Source organism: Saccostrea echinata, unplaced genomic scaffold (assembly GCF_033153115.1).
Source record: "Saccostrea echinata isolate AGI-Se365-2 ecotype Australia unplaced genomic scaffold, CSIRO_AGI_Sech_v1 ptg000029l, whole genome shotgun sequence".
NCBI classification, from domain to species: domain Eukaryota; kingdom Metazoa; phylum Mollusca; class Bivalvia; order Ostreida; family Ostreidae; genus Saccostrea; species Saccostrea echinata.
The window spans coordinates 21,332,729-21,357,859 of record NW_026889778.1 but is presented as its reverse complement, the minus strand read 5'-3'; the positions used below and the strand labels follow the sequence as shown (position 1 = coordinate 21,357,859).

General features: G+C 31.8%; 1 protein-coding gene and 1 long non-coding RNA gene across 2 annotated transcripts in view; both read left to right on the top strand.

The window, feature by feature from the left end:
* LOC133195709 (uncharacterized) overlaps window positions 1-5,670 on the top strand; it is a 94,820-nt gene extending 89,150 nt beyond the window's left edge. The window contains exon 5 of the long non-coding RNA XR_009722234.1: window positions 5,660-5,670. This is a non-coding gene — a long non-coding RNA (uncharacterized LOC133195709). The remainder of the gene's footprint in view (window positions 1-5,659) is intronic.
* A 68-nt stretch (window positions 5,671-5,738) lies between these two features.
* Window positions 5,739-23,470, top strand: LOC133195708 (uncharacterized). Its single transcript, XM_061331636.1, has 13 exons — window positions 5,739-6,148; window positions 6,977-7,129; window positions 7,258-7,370; window positions 7,650-7,882; window positions 8,111-8,340; window positions 8,519-8,632; window positions 8,975-9,043; window positions 9,109-9,177; window positions 10,308-10,406; window positions 10,728-10,907; window positions 13,342-13,431; window positions 17,249-17,254; window positions 21,824-23,470. The coding sequence occupies exons 1-13, from the start codon at window positions 5,816-5,818 to the stop codon at window positions 23,324-23,326; spliced, it is 3,192 nt and encodes a 1,063-aa protein (XP_061187620.1). The 5' UTR covers window positions 5,739-5,815; the 3' UTR covers window positions 23,327-23,470.
* The last annotated feature ends 1,661 nt before the right edge of the window (window positions 23,471-25,131 follow it).

Genomic DNA, 25,131 nt, shown 5'->3' with positions numbered 1-25,131 from the left:
TTAATTAAAAAAATACAATAATTTAATTAACAGTAATTTAAGGTAACTGATATTGAGACCTTGCCTCGTATGTTCATTAATTAACAATCAGTGAAAGTCTGTTTCAGGCAAAGGGTAAAGTTTAGGGTGCACGCTAGATTATTTTACGTTAGAGCTTCATACTACTAGGTTAATGAACCGATTTGTTGTGGCAAAGTAATTGTTGTTTATAAAACAGAGTCAGTGAACTAGGGGTTTTAGAATGGTAGAATCTATTTTCTAGTAGGACCAATGCACAGCTCTCTCTCTCTCTCTCTCTCTCTCTCTCTCTCTCTCTCTCTCTCTCTCTCTCTGCGCTAAAATTTCAACCAAAAAATTTCAACCCCAAAATACAAACAAAATAAAAAAATGAAGATAGACACCCGAACCACGTTCTCATTCAATAAGATGTTGATCATAAATCTGCAACTGAACTGTCATATATGCCATTAGATTAATTCTTTTTTCTTTTAAATAATACCGGCAAATGCTAAGTATTAAATAATAAAGATATTCTGAGTTATAAAAGTTCAACAGTAACAAATTCCTTTTTTATTTCTTATATTTTTTTGACTCGCCTATCGGGGAAATTTGATCGCCTGGACTGAGGTCCGATAGCCTAAAGAAAATTAAATCTGTGCAATTTGCCGTAATTTTTGAAAATCTGAATCTATACATGTACTGACGTACAATAATAATACGTATAATTTCTGAAAATCACTGAACATGGGACAAAGAATAAGTTCTAGGCCTGTGATTTCAGAAATACATTTCAAATAAATCAACATATATGTAGAAAATTATAATTACTACCCAGTACTAGTTAGGCCTAAACTTATTTGCAAACTGATTTGCATTGTGTATTGTTTTGGAAACATTTTAACTCCTTCGGTGAGAATCTGGATGATTCTTCCTTTTCTACGATATCATTTTAATTTTCCCACTCGCATGATTTTCACATGAACCTACATTTTTTTTTATAGCTAAACACGTATTTTGTATATAATCAAACATGTATTTTGTATATAATCAAAATTTTTCATTTGACTGATACTTAATTTGTGATTACATCTGATTTTTATTTTCATTTTTATCATTCACATGCAAGTGCATGTACATGTACATATACCTGCTGAATGTATTTTTTATTGTACCATGAAATATAGAAATAGGGTAACGTGCGAAATTAATATGGATTACATTTTGGTATAGAGAAAATTTTCAGATGGGGCGTGTGGGTGGGTGTCATGTTAAGTTATCCTGTGATGCAGGTTTAGGCATCGTTGCAAACCATAGTTTTGAGCCGACAAGGTTCCTCTTGGTGATAGACAGAAAATCGATGTGAATCACCCGTAGGTTATCGACGATGAGGGTTAGGACACCCACCCCTAAATTTGTATTCATAAGGCTGTTAAAAATGCTTCAGTAATAAGTATTTACATGCGTTGTAAATATTCGTTTTACAATGTATTAAATTTTAGAGAGACATTATTTTCCGTTTTTGAACAGAGGAGTCAGGTCTCTTTGTATGTGTATAACTATATATTTCATTTATTTTTTTTTAATTATGACTTTTTTGTGACGGAAATATCAACAATTATTCAGGAAAAATGTCAGAAAGTACGAACATATAAGCTGTATTAAATTTCAGTCTGCTACATGTATGCATTAAGAAAAATAGTCACACACCGTTTCTTTGTGTAACTGTACATTCATTCTGTACGTTAATAACGAAAACTTACTTTCTGACCTTTAAATCTGTATTAATGCTTTCTCTATAATCACCTCCCTTATAGGCAGGTGCGTAAAATGATACCTCTGAAAAAAAAAAGACTCCAAGGTAACGGCATGGATGTCTGATTAAGAAATTAAACTTCGTGTAATTAAGTGAATATTTGCTGCAAATATCTTTTCATAGAGACATGTATACCATTATGTAATTAGACAATGATGGTGAATTTATACATCGATACTTTTGTTTAAAATGAAAAAAAATATAACTCAATGGAACGCAAATAATTGCATATCCACTATTATAGAGAGCAGTTGTTCCTTTCCTCCAAACATCTGCATTTGTTATCTATTTCCTCTCTGCCTTATATTTGCTGGCTTTGTTACCTGCCATTTTAAGAGGATTAAAAAACCACACCAAGGTCAGCCTTTTAAACGTCTATTAAGGTTTAGCTTGCACATAAAATCTTGCTTTAAAAACTTTTCATTTCGGTGTAGTGCTAATGATGGAATCGTTTGTTAAATCATGATAATGGTTTTTTGTTTCTTTGTGTGGATAGACATTAAAAATATCGATCTCAGAGAGCCCCGAATCACAACCATGGAATATTCATCAAAGTTTTTATGTACCTTTTGGTTTATGACAGATCTATTATTCCTTAAAATGATAAATGTTCAAATCAAATTTATATGCTGATTTGGGCAGCATTTTCCCACTTCTTGAATTGTCGATGTAAAGACCAATGAAAAACCAATAAAAATTTTAAGAGGTATTTTAACAATGGGACAGAATCTTTCTTGAACATCCTATACGTCTATATGTCATACGAACATGAAATAAATAGACGAAAAATATAGAGGGAACATACAGAACCCAATAAACATAATGATTGAATATGCTGAACCCTTTGCGTGCATATATAATTGATTTTTTGTTAAATTGCAAATCTTTTTTTTTTAATCTTGCCAAGTTCCTCATTTTTCGGAATGAATGTTTAATATGTCTCAAGGTCCGAGTCTGAGGCCTCTGTTATACCAGACTGCGCTCTGGTTGTTAAATTTTTTGGGAATCGCTGTGATATATCAGGCGACGACAAATGCATTTCTATGGAGCTCCCGCGGAGTACTACTATGTTTCAACGGAGATCTAACTGATGATTGATTGCGCTCCAGCTAAGTGCCCATGATGTGCTACATGTAGGAGTTGTCACTTCGCGTTCACGGCGTACACAGTGCGCTGACTGCTTGCACAAGACGTTCTTTCGACGCAGCCCTAACAAAAATTTACTATAGTTAACTATAGTTTACTATAGTTAACTATAGTGAAAACTTTGATACTTTGATTTACTATGAAACTTTACTCTGGAACTGTTTTTGAGATTTCAAAGCTTAAAATCTCTAAAATTCGATAACAGTAATGTAAAATTTGGAAATAATGTGTGAATATACAAATAATATTTCAATGTAGTATAAAAAATGTGCATGTATGAATTGAAGAACAAAAAATATAACGATCTGAAATCCATAGTAAAAATACTGCGATTTACTATAGTGAAAAAACTTTGATACTATAGTTAACTATAGTAAACTATAGTTAACTATAGTAAACTATAGTTAACTATAGTACTTTTTTGTTAGGGAGTGACATCTTAAAGGACTCTGAGAGGTCTTTGTAGAAACGCCGTCAACTATACCAATGCGTCCATACTGCAATCATGTGGCGCTCTTGGAAACCTTACAGTGCTCTTGCGGTGATCCTACGGCGTTTTTACTGCGTATACATCAGAACGCAGAGCCACGGCGCGTACTTTGTGCATACTTAAACACATGGCGTTCTAGGTACTTGACCCAAACCCGTCACTTAATTGGAGATCCCACCGAGTTCTTCCGGCGCTGTAGGAGACGCACTTTGGCGTTCTGCATTTTTCATGGACGCTGCGAGATCATTGTGAGGACGCAGCCCTGGTGTGATAGGGATTTTATGCATTGGGATTTGTTGTTTACATGGTGTCGTTAAAAACTTAGTTACTGATATTTAAGTTATTTATATGATGTATGCATGATATCCTTCGTCTGCAGAAAGAACAGAAAGCATAAAAAATTAACAGTTTTGTTCTTTAGTAAAAGTAAATAGCACAAAAGTAATTCGTCGCCCGCGTGGCGCAGTGGTAAGAGAGTTCACTCTAGAGTTGCGGAGTAAGAAGTTAATCCTTACGTCGCGGGTTCGAATCCCACTGTGGGACGTGGAGACCGATCCCTCGGATGAGACCAAGGTCCTGTGTCGCAGTAGGTTGCACGAAAAAGATCCTTCACTGTTCAATGGCCCCGAGTGCCGATTATAGGTCAAAATTTGCAGCTCTCCACGGGCAAGTGGTGGCGTCTCCATATGAGTGAAAAATTCTCGAAAGAGACGTTAAACAATAAAAACAAACAAACAAACGAACAAAAGTAATTCTTTTGCTAACACAACGAAATGATAGTTCCCATCGAAAGTTTCTATTTGTTAAATTGGGAGTGTTTAACATAAAACGTGTGCCAATTAGGTAAAATTGGTACACTACTAACCTACGTGTGAACTTTAATTTGACTGCATTGCAGTATGTTAATCTCTTTAATCTTTTTGAACACCTATCTTGCGCATATGCAATGCATGTTAAGATGTAATGATTAAGGCAGAGACCCACATTGTTTCCAAGAGCATCACTAGGAGACCACGGATAATTTGAGCCTCAATTGCGTTTTCCAGTATACAAGTATATTTCTTAGGATAAGAAAGCAGATTTGTAAATGCTTTTGACGGCCTTAGAATGCATCATGAAACTATATCGGTATATTGATCAATGTTAATGGAGAAAATCAAAAGTGGAGTGACGTTTTCACATGTTGGAAATTATGATTCTTTGCAAAGCTTAGTTAATAGTGGATTATGATAGAGTCCTGATGCAATATTGATCGTAATAAATTTTATACGTAATTATTGAAATATACTGTAATGGATGAACAAGGAATATCCATTTTGGATGCTTCTTTATTGGAAAAACAAATTTCAAGCATCAAACTAAATGACTCAAAAGATGGAGAGGACCTTCTAAACTATTCTAATAGCGAAGAACTTGAATTATTAGATGGAGACATAGATTTGCCAATTAACAATGGAGACATAGATTTGCCAATTAACAGTAAGAAAGGTGGTCAAATTAATGATATAAATAAAACTGTCCTGAAAGAAGGAAATGGTGACCAGTCGTCAAAGAAAAAGGCGGAGAATAAAGCGCAGAAAGGAGCAAACGGAAAGACTTATAAGACAGGAAGTGAAAACGCAGAAAAATCAAAGAAACAAAAGAAAGCAAAACAGAAAGTTGATGTTAAAGTGAAGAAAGAAGGAAGAGATAAGACAAAACAAACTGCTAATGAAAACAAAGATAAATCAAATAAAGAAAAGAAACCAACAGAGAACGCTGGAAATAAAGAAAAGAAAGAAAATAGGGAAAATACAAACAAACCTGCAGGTGAAAACAACGAAAATTTAAAGAAGGATAAGAAACCACCAGAAAAGGTTGATAATAAAGTAAAGAAAGAAAACAGGGAAAAGAAAAACCAAACAGCTAGTGTAAGCTTAGAGAATTCAAAAAAGGAAAAGATATTGACAGAAAAAGATAGCAAACAGATTCTGGTAAAGGACAAAAAAATACAAAAAGAGACAAATGACGTTACGAAAGGAGAGAAAGCTAAGAAAAACGAAGATAAAAACGAGCAGAAAAACAAGCAGGGAGCAAACGAAACAAAAATCAAAGAAAAGACGAGCGACGCTATGAAGAAGTCATTAGTTACATCTAAGGACAATGAGAAAGATAATCAGAAAAATAAAACTGATATTCCAAAATTAAAAGACAAGTCTGTAAAATCAGAGCAGAAAGGGAGTCCACATTCCCTGCCAAATAAGAAAACAGGTAAAGAAGGAGGCAGTAGACCTAGTAGAATTGTCGCAACCTTGAATAAAAAGAAAAAAGGAATACTTAAAGATGGTGTGTATACTGAACTTTCGAGCAAGGAAGTGAGTCTTCATATGAAGAAAGACAGTTTTAGGGAATCTAGGACAAGCTTTGCCTTACTAGAAGATACTATTATGGAGGAATCTGAGGATTCTTCTGAGGAGAGAGAAGGCGATGACACATTGGAGGAAACGAGGAGTGAGAACGATGATGAGGCGATGAGAGGTTCCTCTCAGTTCCGACCGGTTCAGAGTGTAATAATTACCCCAAGACAACAAGACGGGATTTCCCATACCCCATACAAAATTAGCGACCCACGAAACGCTAATTTATCTTCAGATTATGAGGATGACAGAATATCTTTGAAAACAGACTTCTATAGTCCTGACTTGTATTCAAGGGATGATGTGTTCGATGACTTCGATGAGGATGATGTTAATAAGAGTATATCAGTGAAGAAAAAGAAGAAAAAATCTAAGAAACTTAGAAAGCTGGAAAAGAAGGAAAGGGCTAAACGAAGAAGGGCTCAACTTTTGTACGAAAAAATAAGGGGATTTTGTGACTCCATTTATGAGAGCGAAAGTCTCACGATAAGCATAAAACGAGAGAGGAAGCTCAGACTAGATACGTACCTACCTGATCGCGAAGAGACCAGAAAGTATCGAATTAAAAGGAGAAAACTTATGTCAATGAACAAGGTGTGAAAACCTTGTAAACAAATTAAATTATATGTTTGCTCACTATTTGATAGATTTTAATTCAAATATCTAAGGTAACTCATTTTTTGAAAGGCCAGAACTGGCTCTCCCCTCTCAATTTTCTTGCGAAAACCCTTATCTATCTTTTTCACCTTGTTCCTATATTAGGTGTGTTTGTGCTGAAATGGTCGTAGGGGGTTTAAAATCTACCAGGTTAAGAGTTGACTGTTTGCATTTTGTAAAATAAAAAATCATTTGTGTTTTGAAAAAATCTAATTAGAGTAAAATTCATTTCAGTTTTACTTTACATACAATTTCCAGATCTGTTACACGAAATTGCAGCAAGTGACAACAATAGGGATTTTCGATTGAATCACTCAAAATCGTCAGATTGTTGATTGTCTTCTGATTGAGTGTTGTTTTAAAGTTTCTACATTGATTGTTTTATGGTTTAGATTGAAGAATGCCGTCTTCATTTTTTAAATTATGTTTTGAATGCTCTTGATCTTTAAAAGTATATTTTTCTGTTTTTCATAGAAAGTTCAACAGACCTTGGACACTTTCAAAAAGAAACAAGTGGACATTCAAGAAAATCTTAAAAAGCTAGAAGGAAAGAAGGACAAGGATGCTAAACCTATCATGGAAACGCTGTATGAACAGCTTAGGGAAACCGAGCAACTATATCAACAGGTACAACGTCTGTCAGCATTATAACAGATATATATTTCTACATGATCGTAGTTAATAAATACGTCTCAACTAACGGAAGAAAAAAGTAATTGAAAATTATTTTACTAAACAAAAATGTTTTAACAAAGGCACTTGCTCAGCTTAAAGAGGTACAGGATGACCTTGGAAAGAAACTAGGAAAGAAAGAGGAAAGATCAGAACCGCAAGGTTCCGGAAAGTCAGGAGGAGGTTCCCCTTCAAGGTCAGTAGGTCAAAGGTCACTTGCACTAATTATTCTAGAATTGTATTAAGTTGTTTATGTTTAGGCTATGTTTCAATGCGATATCCGATTCTTATAGATACATCTTAATCATCATGCGGTCAAGTCAATTTCATGTCAAATTATTAATTAGAAATATAATCAAGTGAAAATTTTAATTGTTTGGACATATTTTAATCTATAATATTTAAAATTAATAATTTCAATAAATTTAGTTTAAATTTTATTGATATTGTTAATTCTTACCTTTCTGTGTTCTAGTAAACAACAATTAAGCCCCGATGAACAAGAGCTGACATATGAATTGAAGGCACAGCTCATGCGCAATATTGAAATGCAAAACCAGAAGCTCAAGACAGAATTAACGCTTCATGAAAAAATGAACGAGTCAAAGATGTTAAACCAACAAAATAGAAAGCTTCATGATGAATCAACCATGTCTAGAACAAACACGTTACGTCTCATGAAGATGTTTGAGAAGAAAGCCAAAGCTGGTAGGTATTTATTTATACGTAGAGAATTTGTTTATTACAAAGCTAATAGTTAAACAAGATGAAAATTCAAAAAGATGAAAAAGGCTTCATGCTTTTATGCTGACTTATGAAGCTATGTTTACTTTATGATTAACACCATCAATCAATATGAAGTATATTTAAAACATTCGAATTTCTTATATTTTAAACTTGTAGATGATAATTTTAAAATAATTATACAATAAATAGCTGACGAAAAGTTGAAGGAAATGCAGCGTGAACTTCATAAATCCCAGCAGCTAACTAAGAAATATCAGCAGCTTTTGGAACTGGAGAAAAGGAAAATGGGAGGAGGAAGTGGTCACGTGACACCAGTGTCTGTAGGAGACGATGGAGAATCCCCCAGAGTTCCGCCCCCATCTTCATACTCATTGTTAGGAGGAAACGTACGGGTCAATGATATTATAAGAAAGAATGAGGTGAGTTTTCTTTCCTTATTCTCTGTTTTCCTTTCAATCGATATGAACGGTTTTATGTGGATTGGTTTTCTAGAACTAAGCCAATGTGCAACTTGATAGTGAGATTCATAGGGCAAATTCAAGGTTATATAATTATACAGAATGATCTGATGAGGAGGGGATATGTTTGTATTTTAAGGTTCTTCTGGAAGAGAACAGTAACCTAAAGAGAGAAATTCAGAGACTCAAGCAAGACAATGCAACATTGATAAAGAAAACCAAACATGCAATGTCAGACAAAGACGAAATTATTGTATGTATATCATGTTTTTTTTAATTTAGAAATAACCATGTCTGTTTTCTTTTTTCAAATATAATTTTAATGGTATCATTAAATAATTAAATTCAGTGACTTAAATAGATTACGTACTTTTTATACACTTAATGAATTATATAGATTTCAAGATTTAAAATTGTAACAACACTGATTAGCAGATTACTACTGTGAAAATTATACACTATTACTTTTAAGACTGATTTTAATAGACATTGCCCTAGCAGCTGCTCATTTTATTCATAAAATCTTTAAGAAAATAAAAGAAAAAGCTGAAAGATTCTTATATATATCTTGAAAAATCAATTGCCGCTTTTTCAGAAAAGAATTCAAACATTGTATGCAGAAAATGCCAAGATGCAGAGCCAACTAGCCAAAGAACGGTCACAAGTATGTTTTTAATTTACATAGTTCATTAGTGTCTATTGACGTAGAAATTTTTTCTATCTTTTTAGCATCGTCTGGACAACTCTAATATGAGAAATAGAACCCTTTCTAGGGATCTATCTCGTGAGAAGTCACAAGTAGGTCGCTGATTGGAGTGTCAGTTTCCTGCACAAATTTTGATTTTTTTTCTGCAAAGTGACATATCCCATGTGATTGTCAAAAATTAGATCTCGTGTTTTGCACTATTTTTCACTTAGATGTTAATTTTTTTTTCTTTTATTGACTTACTATTATTTTGTGTATTATCTTTTGCTTATGAATGCATTAATTCAAGTAAAATTCTTTGCATCCTTATCACACGTATCCTTTTGAGAATTTATATTTTTTTTTGCACTTTGTGACTGTGTATTTATATATTTGAAAGGCACGATTTAAAAATCACAGGATCTCTCGTTACATATATGTGAGAAAATGTAGTTTGAGGTGTTCACCATGCACAGACTTAAGATATAAAGTTATTGTTAATACTATGCTGCTTTTGATTTTTTTATAATACATGCAAGATAGCAGTAAATTTCATTGACTTGATAATACAGAAATTATCAAATGCCGATATTTCTAGGGTCTTGAATATTCATCAACATACTTGATAGCAGTAATATACAAATATAGCCCTTTTATGAGGTTGATCCATAGATATATCAACTTCACAGAAAAGCATTACGTCTGAGCACGAAGTGTCGATATGTTTTTCTGTGAAGTCTATATACCTATGGATTGACCGAATCAAAGGTCTACATTTGTTATATTATTTTCTTTGGAAAAGAAAGAGAAAAACAAATCAGTATATAGGAATTTATAAGTTTTAAATACTTTTCACAATTATAAACACATCTTTGGTTTTCCCGAAGTTATTTTTAGTAATTCAAGTCAATATCGTGAAATATAATTTTGTACGTGATAGCAAGCAAACCAATCAGATTTATTGAATTACCAGTAAAAATAATATATACTGTTGACTTGATAACGCATAAATTATCATATGCCGTTATCTCTAACGAAAGATTTTCGTCAATCTAGTCATAAGGCATTATTTTCGAAGCCTTAAATTACGACATACATGTATGTTATTTTTCTTAATTCTGGACCAAACAAAAAAAATGGTGAAAGTAATGACTAGATGGAGATGGTATTCATAATGATTCTCCGACAGTTGCCTTGAAAAATAATTTAATATACATTGAAAGAAATTGTCTGTATTTTTTAGCATAATTTGCTAGCCCGTAGTTTGACAAGGCAGGCTTCAGATTGGATAATGTTAAAGAAACAATTGGCCCAGTTTGATGAGGAATACAAATGGAGTCAGGTATGTGGTTATTCTCTCATATATACTCTCTTATTCTTTGGTTTGCAGTGACACATGTGTTTATTATCAAACACCCTAATAAAGATGTTTTTCTTCAATAACTGTTTGGATGGGAAAAAAATTGATTGACATTAACAGAATATGTTGGCTTTTTGGATTAAAGATGGTGTGCAACAGAATTTATGATTAACGATATATTTCCTCCTCTGCAGATTTTAACATCCTAAATTTTCTTTTAACTCATTAACCATGATTGTCAAAGCTAACAGATGTGTGTAGCAAAATGTAATAAAGGTACTATGCATTGCCATGCTGATGCAGGTAAAAACTCAGAAAGAGGAGGCTGACCAGAGATTTGGGCGATTGCCCCCCATTTACACCGTCGTTCCAATGACACCTATAACGGAGGTGTCCGCTGAGTTGTCAACACCTGTCGACTCATCGTCGAGTGATCTGAGTGATCTTGACTTGGAGTTGCGAAGGGACTCTGATATCGAGTTGGTTCTATAAGCACTCTTTTTGACAAGCATGTGAATGATTGACCACTTCGAATTTGGCATTGCGACATGCATTGCGATATTTGCTTGAGATAATGCTATGAATAGACCACAGAATGCGTTTTTGCTGCGTTTGAATCTGACAATATGCTTTTACTAGATAGAAATATAACCCAAAATATTTTGCATAATAAAGCTTGATTTGACTCATGTGGATGACCATGTTTTACGAGTTCTTGTAACGGTTAATCTTCACATAAAATGATCAATTACATTTTAAAATTTGAAATTTTGTTAAATGGACAAATCTTTAAGAATTTATATGTACTATTGGCATTGAAAAAATTACCACAAAAGTAATTTTGCTTTTGAAAATAAAAAGTAATACATAGCTTTTCATGAATGCGTGGAATTACTAGAGTTTCTTTTTTCAGAATATTTCAAGTAAGAAATAAAGTAAAATACTACAGGAGAACTTCAGTTCTAGAAATATTTATTTTGTATCTACCTTTGTTCCATACATGTAGTTTGAATTGCTTGCAGGTTGCCCCCATTTCCCAATATTACAGAATGTAACACTTCCAGCGGTAGGTGGTGTTTCCATTAAAGAAAGGAAATGTAGACAAGCATGTCCGTTTTCTGTTGTGAAAAATATTAATATTTGTGTTATGTTTTCATCATTTGTTTTTGTTGGGGTTTTTTAAGTTTCTTTCTGTTATATTTTTGTTTGTAATGCTAATTTCATCAGCATACAGTTATTGTTTAAGAATGTTAGTGAATTCATTAGCTAGAACATGTATTAGAACGAAAAAGCAGGAAAAAAAAGCCTAGAACACATCCATTTATAAGTATAGGTTCATGCCTCTGCATTGTAAAATGTATAGATGAAGTCTGACCTCGTAAAAAGTATTTTCTCGGAAGATGGAAATTCTTTAAAATCACAGCTATTCACTCTGTTTTATCACTATTAATATTGACACAATTTAATAACTCTCAAAATTACAAATGCTACACCTTCTCAATTAACATATACATACGTTTTGGAATTAATCTGACTGAATTTGAATGTTTATTTTATTCTTATTTGATAAAGTTTTTCACAAATTTGAATAAACTGTTTTATGAAACTCTCTTAAAAATTAATCATTTTCATTTTGTAAATTTCTTCAGAGTACAGTTTTTTTTAAACCTTCCAATAAAAATGCACAGACGGAAGTTATAAGTATTTTACAAAGATTATTAAAGTAAGATATATGTATGACTCATTTTCGTCAGGTGGTAAATGCAAGGACTCGCACCCCCAAGAGCCATTACGGCTCTAGTCAATACTTGCCTTCTAGAACAGCTACCATGAAGGATGGCAAATCAAGCGCAGATTGGACCTCTGTTTACAAAACTCCCCGTCAACGTTCAGTCATGGATATGAGCGTGGCTTCATCAAAAAATACTCGGGATTATCCTATGTTGACCGAGTATGTCAAAGTCCCTAAACCTCCAAAAAGGGAAAAGTCCAAACTACTTCCTATCATTTGAAAAATTTTCATCCTAGTCAGGTGATCTGCACTGACCAATCACATTAAAGAATGTGTTTTCGATGTTGTGTTGTGATCTCTAATACCATTAAAAGAGTGCCTTTGGTGTATTTGTTTAATATATAATCGTAAAACATGTTTTCCTTTAGATACGTGTAGTACATTGTTAACATCTCACAATTATCACCAAATCACATAGTTCCATTTTCTGACAAAATATTTTATAAATAAAGCAAAATAATGAAAAAAATGTTTGAGAAATAGAAATCTTTTGAAATGTACTCTCTTTAAAATAGCAGGATAAAACTTAGCATTTCTATGTTTTCCTGGAGCCACTTGAAAAACAACGTGATTAAAAGCTATTCTTAAAGAAATTTCAATGGCAAGTGTTATTTTCTATTTACAAACAACAATATAACACTATCAGTTTATGTCTACATAATCTAATGTTAACCTAGACCTAGAGTTATTTCTTTTCCATGGATTCCTATATATTCTTTTAATATCGACATGTTACTGCCCTTTGATGAAAGTCCATATTAGAAGTTTAGAATTGGTATTGTCTCACTGAGCATGAAATCACCTATCTAACGGCATGATTATTTCAGCATTATTTCAAGATTACTTTTTTTAGAGTTACTGAAGTTTAAACATGACAATTTTTATAATGCATAAATATGCATGAAGGTACTTGAATTACTCATTTGTTAAATATATTTTATTCTATTCACATTTACTAAAGAGATACAATTATAATTGATTCATTTCTTTATATGTATTTTTCAAACACATTTCTTAAAGTTTCTTTTGAGCGATGATACTGCTTTTCTACTGTTTGTGAATATTTGCTTAGACATAATGCATATTATTGACTACATTTTTTACTTTAATGTTTTAATTGCACAGGTTGGTCCATTAAATCCAACGGGCGCAGAAGAGAGAACCTACCAACATCATGCCCCCAAAAACGTTTATATGCCACGTAAAATGTATCCCGTAGAAAATTACGCCCAGGCCAATCAAAGCGGGACGTAATGTATTGTATTATTAGTTAGTATGTGAAACTAATATGTTTTTTGACTTCCACGATATTTTGTTATGGAGTTTTGTTGGAGTTTCCATGCTTTGTAATGCTGGAACCGCTTTGCATGTTTTGTATGTTTTAATATTGTTTTTCTTATCCTCACAGCAAATATAATTAGACTATCGTTGGTCAAATTAAATTAAGAAACTCAGTTATTGAAAAATACACAAAAAAATATTTAATTTTGAATTAATATATTTTATCAAACGACCATTTTTTTTATAAATCAATATTAAAATTTATTTGATGAAAATTATACCATAGCAGAATTTTTCGTCTGCTTTTGTTGTCAGTAAGGGTTTGCACCTTATATGCCTTTTACATGGTCTTTAAAGAATAAATGAACTCGTATTTGGTGAAGGTCAATACGTAACTCTTGTGTTTGTCTTACTGTTGTACGTTTTTATATTATTGTTGTGCTACTACGGACAATTTTCGTAATTCTGTACGTTTTTCGACTATGTTTTTCGTGATATTTTCGATATATTTTTCTTTCATGTTATTAGACTGCCAGCTCTTTTGAGTATCAGTTTACATGAAGAGGAGTGAAGCTATCAGATATGTAGTGCATTTAACTTTATATTAAGAAAGCAAGTTTACTTCGAAGAGTACATTGCATGTATATCTTTGTCTGTGATATAATTTACTTGTCTTGAATTTGTAGGATTTTTTTGTGATTCGTCGCATCTTGCAAAAAAATGTTTTACATTAAGCCATTCAATGATTTATGATATCAGTATTACCACAATAATTCTAATTTGTTCACTATAATACTTTTACCAGATACATATTTGATAATAAATGTACAAATTAATATCTATGGACTTTTTAAAACTATTTAACTGAAAATGTATGATCCATGCATAATTTCTATGCAGTTTTACGAAAATTAAACCAAATTATATGAATGTTAAATATCATTATATTATATATTAAATGTTTCTTTGGATGTCTTTTTTTCGTTTTTTTTTTTTTTAATCATCATATATGATATACATTGTACATGTGTTTTTGTTTTTTTAATTTCCTGCTGGGTTTTTTTTTCTGATATAGTTTATTTAATCTTCAGAAAGTTTTTAATTACTTAACAATTGTATTGCAAAGTAAGATAAAATTACTGCTTATCGTTTAAGTAGAGTATGTGACAAACTACCATGCATAAAAAAAATTCATTTATTCCAATTTAATATAATTAGAGTTTTAGTAAAACTAAGAAAATTGCAATCCAGGCCTGAAAGCTATGTGACAATCAAACTCTATATTTTCCTAAGACGGCAACTGCTTTGATTTAAAATTTATGTAATAAATTTGTTTAGAAAATGCTTCCTTGCCTTTGTGTGTTTATTTTAAACAAATATATATTAATTGATTCGAAACGAACTGAAAGAATAGTACATGTGTGAATGATTTGTAGCGAAGATCACTTGTTTATTGTTTCAGACTGGATTTTGAAGAAATGCTATCAAAAGAAACCTTACCTGTTAAAATTTTTCTTTTTACATAATATTGTATAAATTAAAGTATTGATGTAAATGTGAGGAGTTCAAGCAATTGTGTTTGTTTTATTAAATTTTGCAACATTGAAAAATGTACTTGAGAGCCACTTTAGGAAAGATAATAATGTTACTGAATGAAAATGCAATATCTTATTTAGACACTGTAACCTATCAGTTGAAGATGAGGCAAGATGAATTACTGCTTCTATGTCCCTTCTAACATTTTTTATAATGAATTCGTAATAATTTATTTTCCTCCATTGATTTTCAAATAAATCATGATGTGACAGAAGAAATGTTATGATTAATTGAAACAAACAGCAAATGTTGAAGATAACAGACTTAAAGATAATTTACAGCATTCCCATCCTTCATCATTGATCACTGTTCCCTTTAAATACTATAATAAAAAAATTGGATGTTTCAGAAATTTGCTGCATATATTAAAAGACTTTTACCAAAATGAATACTTCTTCTTCGCGCTAAGTAACATGTTCACAAAGTACACTGTATATTTTCTATAATGTACCTAGAAATTTCCTTGCAAAAGTTAGTTCGTTTCTTTTGATAATTAAAAGTATGAACTTTTCTAAGTAATGGGTGTGGCTGAAAACATAAAACATGAAAATGCACTAAAGCATAAGCTGAGAATATTTTTTTTCAGGATTTTCCTCACATAACCTACTAATTACTCATAAAATATGATTATTTATAAATCTTAAATATAGCTTTTAAACATTCTAACAAATAGATTTGTGTTATGTGATACAATGTACTTTCCTTTATCATAAGAAAAGTAGTACTCTCTTGACATTTTTTTTTTTTTTGGTGTTTGAATAATAGTTCATCAGCTTATACATTTTAAATATTCAAATAATGTTCTTAATTGTCACTAATTTCACCTGAAACTTAAAAAGGACTTGTTCGGGGTCACAAACTATTTGTCTTTTTTCGTAACGCATATATGGCTACTTTTATAAAACATGACTTGATAAGAACTTAAGTGAGGGGCATTTTTCTATTGTGTGGCATGTTGTTACAAATATTCTCAAGTTTACGTTCAAAATAACGCAAAAAAAATAAAACCAGATTTGAAATCTACATCTTTTTAAGATAGGTCCCTCCAAAGAATGATTTAATTCGAACGTTTTTGCTTAATTCAAAATCTGAAAGAACACTTTAAGCAGGGTTGAATATGACTTTTGTATACTTCCATACAAATTGCAGTTATTTTCTAGATTACTATTGCACCATGCTAATAAAAATGAATTTCAACAAATTTAGCCATAAAGAAATAATTTATATCAAACAGCTACTTTTAAATTCACTTAATTTATATACATGTGTGTAATTTAAGTTTAAACTATTGTTTCTTTTTTGTAGTAATCAGTATTATAATTAATTTAATTCTATTCACTTTACTTTATTTTAGAAATAAACAACAGATTCAAAAAAAAATTAAGGAATATAAATCTCTTAGATACAAAATATTCAATCTCTCACAATCTTCCTAACATATATTGAGATATTTATGTAAAAAATAAAAAATATATATATATTTTATTCTGTCTTTCCTTTTTTTTCTTTCTTTTTCATCATTTGTAATGAAATTTTGTTTCATACTCACGCTATTTCTTGTACCCTTTATTATAATTCCTAACATATTTAAGAATGACCCAACAATTGTTATAGTACATTTTGGAAAGTACTTATCGAAGTAAAGCAGAGCATTTGATATACTTTATCAAATTATCAAACAAATCTAGAGTAAAAATTAATAAATGTTCAACGGAGCTTTGTCCCTACTCCTCAACAAAATATTAACGGCTGTGAAGTAGAAACTTAGATGTACTGTGCTACAATATATTTAAGAAGTGTAGTTAATAAATATGAATTTTCATAATCTCCGAAGAACTTTTTCAAAAATCAAGATCTCAAAACTTTTCGAAAATCAGTAGCAGAGAAAACTTTTTATATACAACATTCCTCACGATGAATTAAATAGCAGGCTTTTAACATCATAGACACCCGTCTTGCATCGTCTTAAAAAGAGAACTCATGTTTTATATTATATAAGAAGATTATTTTCTTAGTTTTCATCGGCTGAAAGGACGTCATGTGATATTCCTCCTTTTGCGATATCGACGCGAAAGCGCGTCCGCGGAATATAATATCGCACGACACACTGTTCGGTTGCACCAAAGTTACGTAGAACGTGACGTCATAATATAAGAAGCATGTTTTTACCATTGTGACGTAATGATAACCGAGTCAGTTTAGTTAGGAGTGTGAGATCATTCACTTCGAGTGATTATATAATATAACTATTATGGACTTTAGTGAACGGCCAATATGTGGTTATAAGGACTCATGGCAAGTGATATGGACCTCAGACACAGAAAATGATAGCGACCTTGCAGACTCGGTCGCTATCACTCTGTGTCTTCGGTCCATATCACTTGCCATGAGTCCTTATAACCACATATCGACCTACACTGAAGTCCATAACTGTATAATATCTTCTACAAAATTATTGTGTTTAAAATCATTCTGATTCTACACACAAGAACTTGGTAGTTGATATCAAAAAATGCTTCTGCTTCAGAGTTTCTCACTGACAATACATAATAGATGTAGTCTATGTAGATCAATCTGCTTAATTATCGATGGTCACTAATTGTGCTCCTTTATTAGCTGACCTTTTTCATATTCTTTTGAGACAGAATTTATTCAAAAACTCCAATTCTACTTTTTGATAGATCAAAGACGTTTCATCAATTAACAATAGTTATTTTCATTCATATAAGAACTCAAAATGAAAGACGCCAAGTCTGCCACATCTACTTCTTGCTTGGATGTTTACTGACTATTGTCTATAATAGCCAACTATAGGATACAATTAAACTTTATGACAAATGGGATGACTTTTCCATCGCCAACTTATTTATGTAACAATATATTACAGACATTAAGGTGTTCATGTCTCCCAACTGATTCGATACTCAGAAACATATTGTGATTAAGATCAATTTTTCAAAACCAAGGCAGGCTACTGCCAAAAAAGAGCAGTCAAAAAATTGATGTTAAAGGGTTTTCAATTATCTCAGTTAAAATCGGCATTTTGCAAATTCTATGGTCGTTATACAAATTCCATGGTCGTTATGACCTTGTTTGTGAACACAGTGCAAATTATCATTAGGTCGTATTTTGACTAACATGTTTCCCACCAATTGAAAGACTTTAAAATGATTACTTCTATCTAATTCTTAACTATTGATCAATCGTTTTATCTTATCAATACGGAGGGCGCTCGGCGAGTTTGACCATTTCTTACTCCTACTAAGACACCTTATCCTCTGTGGTTTCCAATGGCCTGTGCGTTTGCCCTGTTTACTTACTGGATAATGAAATTGATCACTACTGTTCTTTGTCCTCACCTTTTACATTTATTTGATTTTTTATTTACAAAGCGACAGAAAAGTACTATATCTAGACTCCATTCCTGGTCTGCATGCTTTGTGACAATCAAACACCCTAATCTCTCAAGATTAACTGCCTTCTTCAACTTTCTACTTTGTCTTGAAATTGTTTCCTTGCCTTTATGTGATGATTCTGAGCGAAGAAAAATTATCTATATGAACCGAAGTTTAAGACATTAAAGATTGATTGTATGTTGTTTAACGTTCCTCTCGAGAATTTTTCACTCATATGGAGACGCCACCACTTGCCGGTGGAGAGCTGCAAATTTTGTCCTATGCTCGGCACTTACGGCCATTGAGCAGTGAGGGGTCTTTTTCGTGCCGGCACCTACTGCGACACGGGACCTCGGTTTATACGGTCTCATCCGAAGGACCGGGCTCCACGTCCCACAGTGGGATTGGAACCCGCGACGTAAGGATCAACTCCTTACTTCGCGACTCTAGAGCAGACGCTCTAACCACTGCGCCACGCGGGCGACAAGACATTAAAGACAAGTACATGCATTGATAAATTAAAGCAAAATATTTTACTTGTATTTCATATTTCAAATTTGTTTTCGAAAAAATACCCATTAAATGAACCTTACTTTCTCTTAAAGTTTTATTACTTTAACAGATTATTGCACAAAATGTATAGATGTTTATGTGCTGAGTTCTAATCAGGAGATCAGACACTGTAACCTGTTTCTATTTAAGATGAAGTATTACTACTCGTATGTCCCTTCCAACAGTTCAAATGAACTCGGAATAATTCACTTCTTATAGAATTACAAATATTTCTTAAAGATATATTTTAGTATTGTTTTAATTAATTCAAATAAACAACATCTGTGGAAGAAAACGTACTTTAAGTCTTATAAATTACTAAATTACAACATTTCCATCTTCCACCATTATCGATCATGTTGCGCTTAATATCACAATAAAATGAATTTTCTATACTTGATTTAAGAACACTTTAAATAAATTGACACCTAGTTTTTAGTTAAACATGTACCTTAACAAAGAATGCAAGTAGTACAAAAAAAGAAACATTATCTCGTGACATTTTTTTCAAAGCTTCGTTTTATTCATTCGATAAATTAGATGTAACAACTTTTTAAATATTCAGTATGGTTGACAAATGTTCGACTCATAAAATAGTATCACTTAAGGGTAAATTGAAACATTTTAAAGGATTTCCCTAATAACCCACTCCCACTTTACTCATAAAAGATGATTATTTATAAGGCTTACATACATCTGTAGATAGAACACTCTATCATAATGAATTGTCGTAAGTAATAGTTTCCATTATCTTGAGAATAATTTATAGTTTTTTTGTGGGCTTGTCATTCTTTATTGTATGAGTATTATATTTTACATCAGCCTTAACATTTAAAACATTCCTTTCTTAATTTTCATTCTATTTAGGTCAAAAGAAATTTAGATCTGGCATAAAGAGGTCACAGACATATATTCTTTTATCTTAAGAACCATGTTGAAAGCGGATGAACTTCGATAGTAGCTAATTTATAAACATTAGAATGGATTCCTGTTCTAAAAAGAAATCCATTTTTATGCCTTACCAGGCACCAATTCTTTTTTAAAAGAAAATTTCTTAAAAATTTTTTAACATATAATTTAAAAGTATAAGATTGCATGAGCCTTTAACTTGCACAAAAGACAGAGATATGTGTATCATTTTATTACTTAAACTATATATTAACTTTTCCAAAAAAATGAAAAAAATTTCAAGAGTACTTACTTCAGCAATTATCTTGATACTATTTTCTTAAAATGGCCTCCGTTTGCAAAAAAAAAAAAAAAAAAAAAAAAAAAAAAAAATTAAAACAGGTACGATAACAAAAAAATTTCAAAATTACGGATATTTCAAAACTCTGTGAATTTTACTCTACAAGTAATTCCGATAACAAAGTTTTAATTGGTCACCTTTTTCGAACCTTCAAGTTTATTAGGTCATTTCGTTCTCTTTGTTTTCTAACTAGATTCACTAAGGTAATAAACATGAAGAAACAATGTTTCCTACTAGTAATTCAATTGAAAAAGAGCACTTATATTTTTAATTGCCCTGAGCCATGTTAACATTATATGACGAGTGACCTACTATATTGTCTACAGGAATTTTGCAGACATTTCGATTTGAAATCCGTTTGATGTTTTCGTAAAAAGATAATTTCAGCATAACAATGTCATCCTTATATCAAACAAACATAGAAATTAAGAACTACAATTGGGTTACCAAACATAAATAATTGGTGAGTAAATAAAGCCTTGTCATCACTATCATATGAATTAGAATACTCATTTATGTTTAGGCGTTTATTTTTTGAAATGATTTTGAGTGCTTAAAGGCAATTATTCATAAAAGCAAAACGCACCTTAATATTTTATAGCTTCAGGAAAAGTCAAGGACAAAATGTTATGGATAGATATGAATTAAAGTGTGTTTGATAAACAACATCTTCTCAAACTGTCAAAATAGGCATTTGGTACTGCATTTTAAATCAAACTCTACAATCTATGTCAAAAAAGGGGAAAATTGAAAAGTGGTGTTTGGGCTATTTCTTTTCCTTTTATTTTTTATCTCTTTTCAAGATACCTATTCAGTGACAATCATTTTCATCTTTGGCTCCTTTTTGCCCTAAAATAGTCATTACGTATTCAGTTGGAAGAGGTTATTAATGCACAATCTCATATTTACCTGTTCTTACCTGTGCATGTCAGTTAAAGACAGAGTGACCTCATTGTCAAGTGTTTCCTTGTGCTAAAAGAAGGGAGTGGGTTTAGTATATGAAGCGCATAATACTCCTACCATGTGATCAAAAAGAGAAAATTCCTTCTGTGATGTATTTTTAAGGTGTTTATATAAACATTAACTTTTTTATGCTCGTTTCACAACAACATTGCAGAGGAGCAAGGTAAGAGGTAAATTTTTCTCTATTTTGTTTACTTCCACGATACGTGAAATTATTATTTAATTTTAAACATAAGGAGTAAATTTTCACAGGATAAAAGTGGACATTCTACTTTTAAAAAAAGATATTTGAAAAGGAAATTGTATCATATCTTATAATTTGCTTTGTACGATTAAACTTTTTGATTATATTAAATGTGTCTAATTTTTAAAAGATCGACATAAATGGATATTCATGATATTAAGGAAAATAATATTTTTTTATGAAACTTTACTATAAAATGGAAATGGTCATTTATTGAGGTGGTATAAGATAATAATCGATATAATTCTGCTTAAATCATTAATTATTTCTTGAGAATTTCCTTTCATCTGGTAATCGCCTTTATCAACAGATATGACTGAACTGAAGGAAGAGACGTGTGTAAGTACAGAATTTGAAGAATTAAGGGAATTAGACGAGATGCTTTCAGCCGAATGTAACAATGAATCCTCTGCCACCTGTACTCATGCTGTGAACCTTTGTCGTTCATTCAGCTTGGACAGCAGACATTTGTTGCAAGAATACTTCTGCACAGGAAATATCAATGAAGAGTTGCTTCGATACGAACACATACAAGAATTTCTTACGATCTGCAATTCGATAAAAGGGCTTTCTAATTTAAAATGTGCTTGTGCCAGTAAGCTTTTACAAAACTTAGACAAGGAAAAGGTGTTTGAAATTTTTGATTTGGCAGATAGTTTTGAGATACCAGAGGTCATTGAGAAATGTGCGGATGAGATTGTTAATAATATTGATGACGTCATAAGCATGAGTGAATTTTTGTCACTCAGAAATTCACAAATGAAGGCTTTAATGAGAAGTCGGTGTTGTAGAGAAAAACTACTGCTCAGGGACGGTTTGTATCAATGGTGGCAATGCGATTCCAGCAACCGAGGTGAGGTTTATAGATCCCTACGTGAAAAAATTGCTGGAAAAGTTTTTGAAGGTGAGGGTGAGTCTTCGGAAAGCTGTGATAGTAAAACGTATCTGGTGATGTTTTCAATAACAAAAGCAGACGACCAATGTTTCAAGGATGCAAAAGTGCTCAATATTACAAGTGAAAAGGGATATGATGTGAAATTAAAGGATGTCACAGATTTCACCAAAGGATATGCAGCTTGTTGTATCCAGACGGCTGCTACTGAACCACCATATATCTTTATTTCAGGTGAAGGACAAAAGTCTCTCAAATTTCTAGAATGCGATGTCATCATGAATAAATGGAGAGTTTGCGCAAACATGAAATATCCTCGAACAAATCATACTATGAGAAGTGTGAAAGACAAAGTCTATGTTTTGGGTGGCAAAACTAAAGATTCCATTGTTCCTCAAATTGAAGAGTTTGATCGTAAGAAGAATTCTTGGTCATTAGTAGGGAATCTGAAATGGGGAGTTAGCTCTCCTTTGTCCATTGTCTATAATGAAAAGATTTACTTATTTGGTGGCAAGGATGAGCATGGAGAAGATGTATCGGTTATTCAGGTCTTTGACTTGATGAGCAAGTCTGTGGAGGTTGTAGGGTACCTGCCTATAGAATGTTCCGGCGGAAGGACCGTTGTTATTGGTCATTCTATTTATATTCTGACAGAACAAGGACACTGCATAAAGTTCCGCGTGGAAAAGAACGAAAGCATCATACAGAAAGAACTACCAAACAATCGGTCCAAGTTTGGAATGTATTTACGAGAGAAAAAGATTTATGTGACAGGGGGTATAAATGCCAGTAATCAGTCACCGGATTTCGATCTGGTTTACTCTGTAAGCGATAATTCGTGTGAAAAGATTGCACGAAGAGAAGCAAAGAGTTTGAATGTATTTGGACAATGTTTTGTAAAGATCCCAAATAATATACAATTTTTCCCTCTATGTTGAATTCAAATGTTGATTTATATAGCTATACCTTGTAATACATGTATTGGTATCTAATACTGTATAATACAACTCTCTCAAAGATTACCATAAATTATACACAAGTTTTATGTAAATTACATGTACTAATATTTCCATGACCTTGTCTTTTCATTCTTCACAATTTCTTAATTCTTTTCATTTTATTTTCCTGAGAGGAAATTTCATTGTATTTTCTTATTAAATTGTACATACAAGGTTTCCTGGAATTACTACATGAACTACCAATTGCAAGTATAATGTATATTTTTATAAGTGATCTATCAAGTTGGGTTTTTTTTCCATGCATTTTTTAAAAATGCATTTCAAAACGGGTTGTACAACGAATGATACATGACTCTGGATGCTACTATTTTACAAAACAATTTTGGCCTGCTCCAAAGTTAATTTAAATTTTTTGTTTAGATGATGAAAAACACAGAAAAAGAAAAGGAATATTAAACGATCAAGTTTTCACTCTTACTGACGACAAAAGTAATTTGAAATTCAATATTTCATTTTTAATGTAAAGATTTTGCAAGGAATGCAGTGCTAGAGTTTACACAAGGAGTAAAAGAGTAGGTTTTTCATGACATGTTTATGCTTATATTAAACTTAGTCTTTTGATTCAGATCTAGAAATGAAGACTGAGGATACAAGGAAAAAGTGAAATTAACTGGTCTATCTAAAGCGAGTTTTTATGTTAAAGTTTGTTTTCTTCAGAAAATGTTTTAATGTATGACAGTTTTAAATCATGGTCTAGAGAAATAATGATTGCTTGGGGTCATACTTAATGTTTAAGTGTATAACTTTTAGTAAAAAAATATTAACAAATGCATCAACATTTAACAAAACCGAACCTTCAGTATTGAAGAGGAAACGTTTTTTAAATGGGAAATCACAAAAAAAAAAAAACACTAGAACAGATTAATTCACATGTTTATTTGATTTAATTCAATTTTTTTTCATTCGTGTTTAGATTTCGTTTCAAATATAAAGTCGTATACTTTTGTTCAAAGTTGTTTTAAAGTTTCATACGTTTTTGCTATAGCTCCATTTATTTAAGGGTTCGTTAACGGTTATATTTAATTTGAAGTCATAAACATGTAAAATCACATATTTTAATGGGGTCAGTTTTTCTTGGTTTGAGGAAAAAATATGGGTTAGTGGGGATTTAATTTTCTGGATGAAGAATTGTTGAGTAGTTATGTATGTGACATTTTATATTTCGTGTTGGACATGAATTCGTGAAACTCTTCATACCTAAAAAAAACAACGAAAATTACCCCCCCCCCCCCCCGTGAAAAATAGTGATTTCATAGTAGTTTTGAGTCATAGACAGTTTAAAGTGAGAACTAAGATTTACATAATTATAAAGAAGATACTCCTTTCTCTGAGAATGTTATATAGTGTTCCCAGAAATTATTATCTAAAATGCTGGATTAATAACATACAATATGATCTGACAAATACTATTTTATTTAATGACAATATCCCCTACTTTCTAATGATACAAGCAGTTTTCCATGATAGTATACCATGTACTCCCTGTTGTCTGCTGGTGTTCAAAATTACTGCTATATCGAAAATAAAAAGCCAATTTAAGCTATAACCTATTAGTAAGGGATTGTCAAATATGGTGATATTTTTGAAACACGGAGTATTTCCAATCTACTTTGTATTGTGTGGTACAAAATATGAAAAAAAGAAGAGGAATTCAGTTAAGGAAAAGAGTTTGTAGATCTATTAAACTAACATTCACACTCCAAAGAAAGCTTGGCTATTGGTTC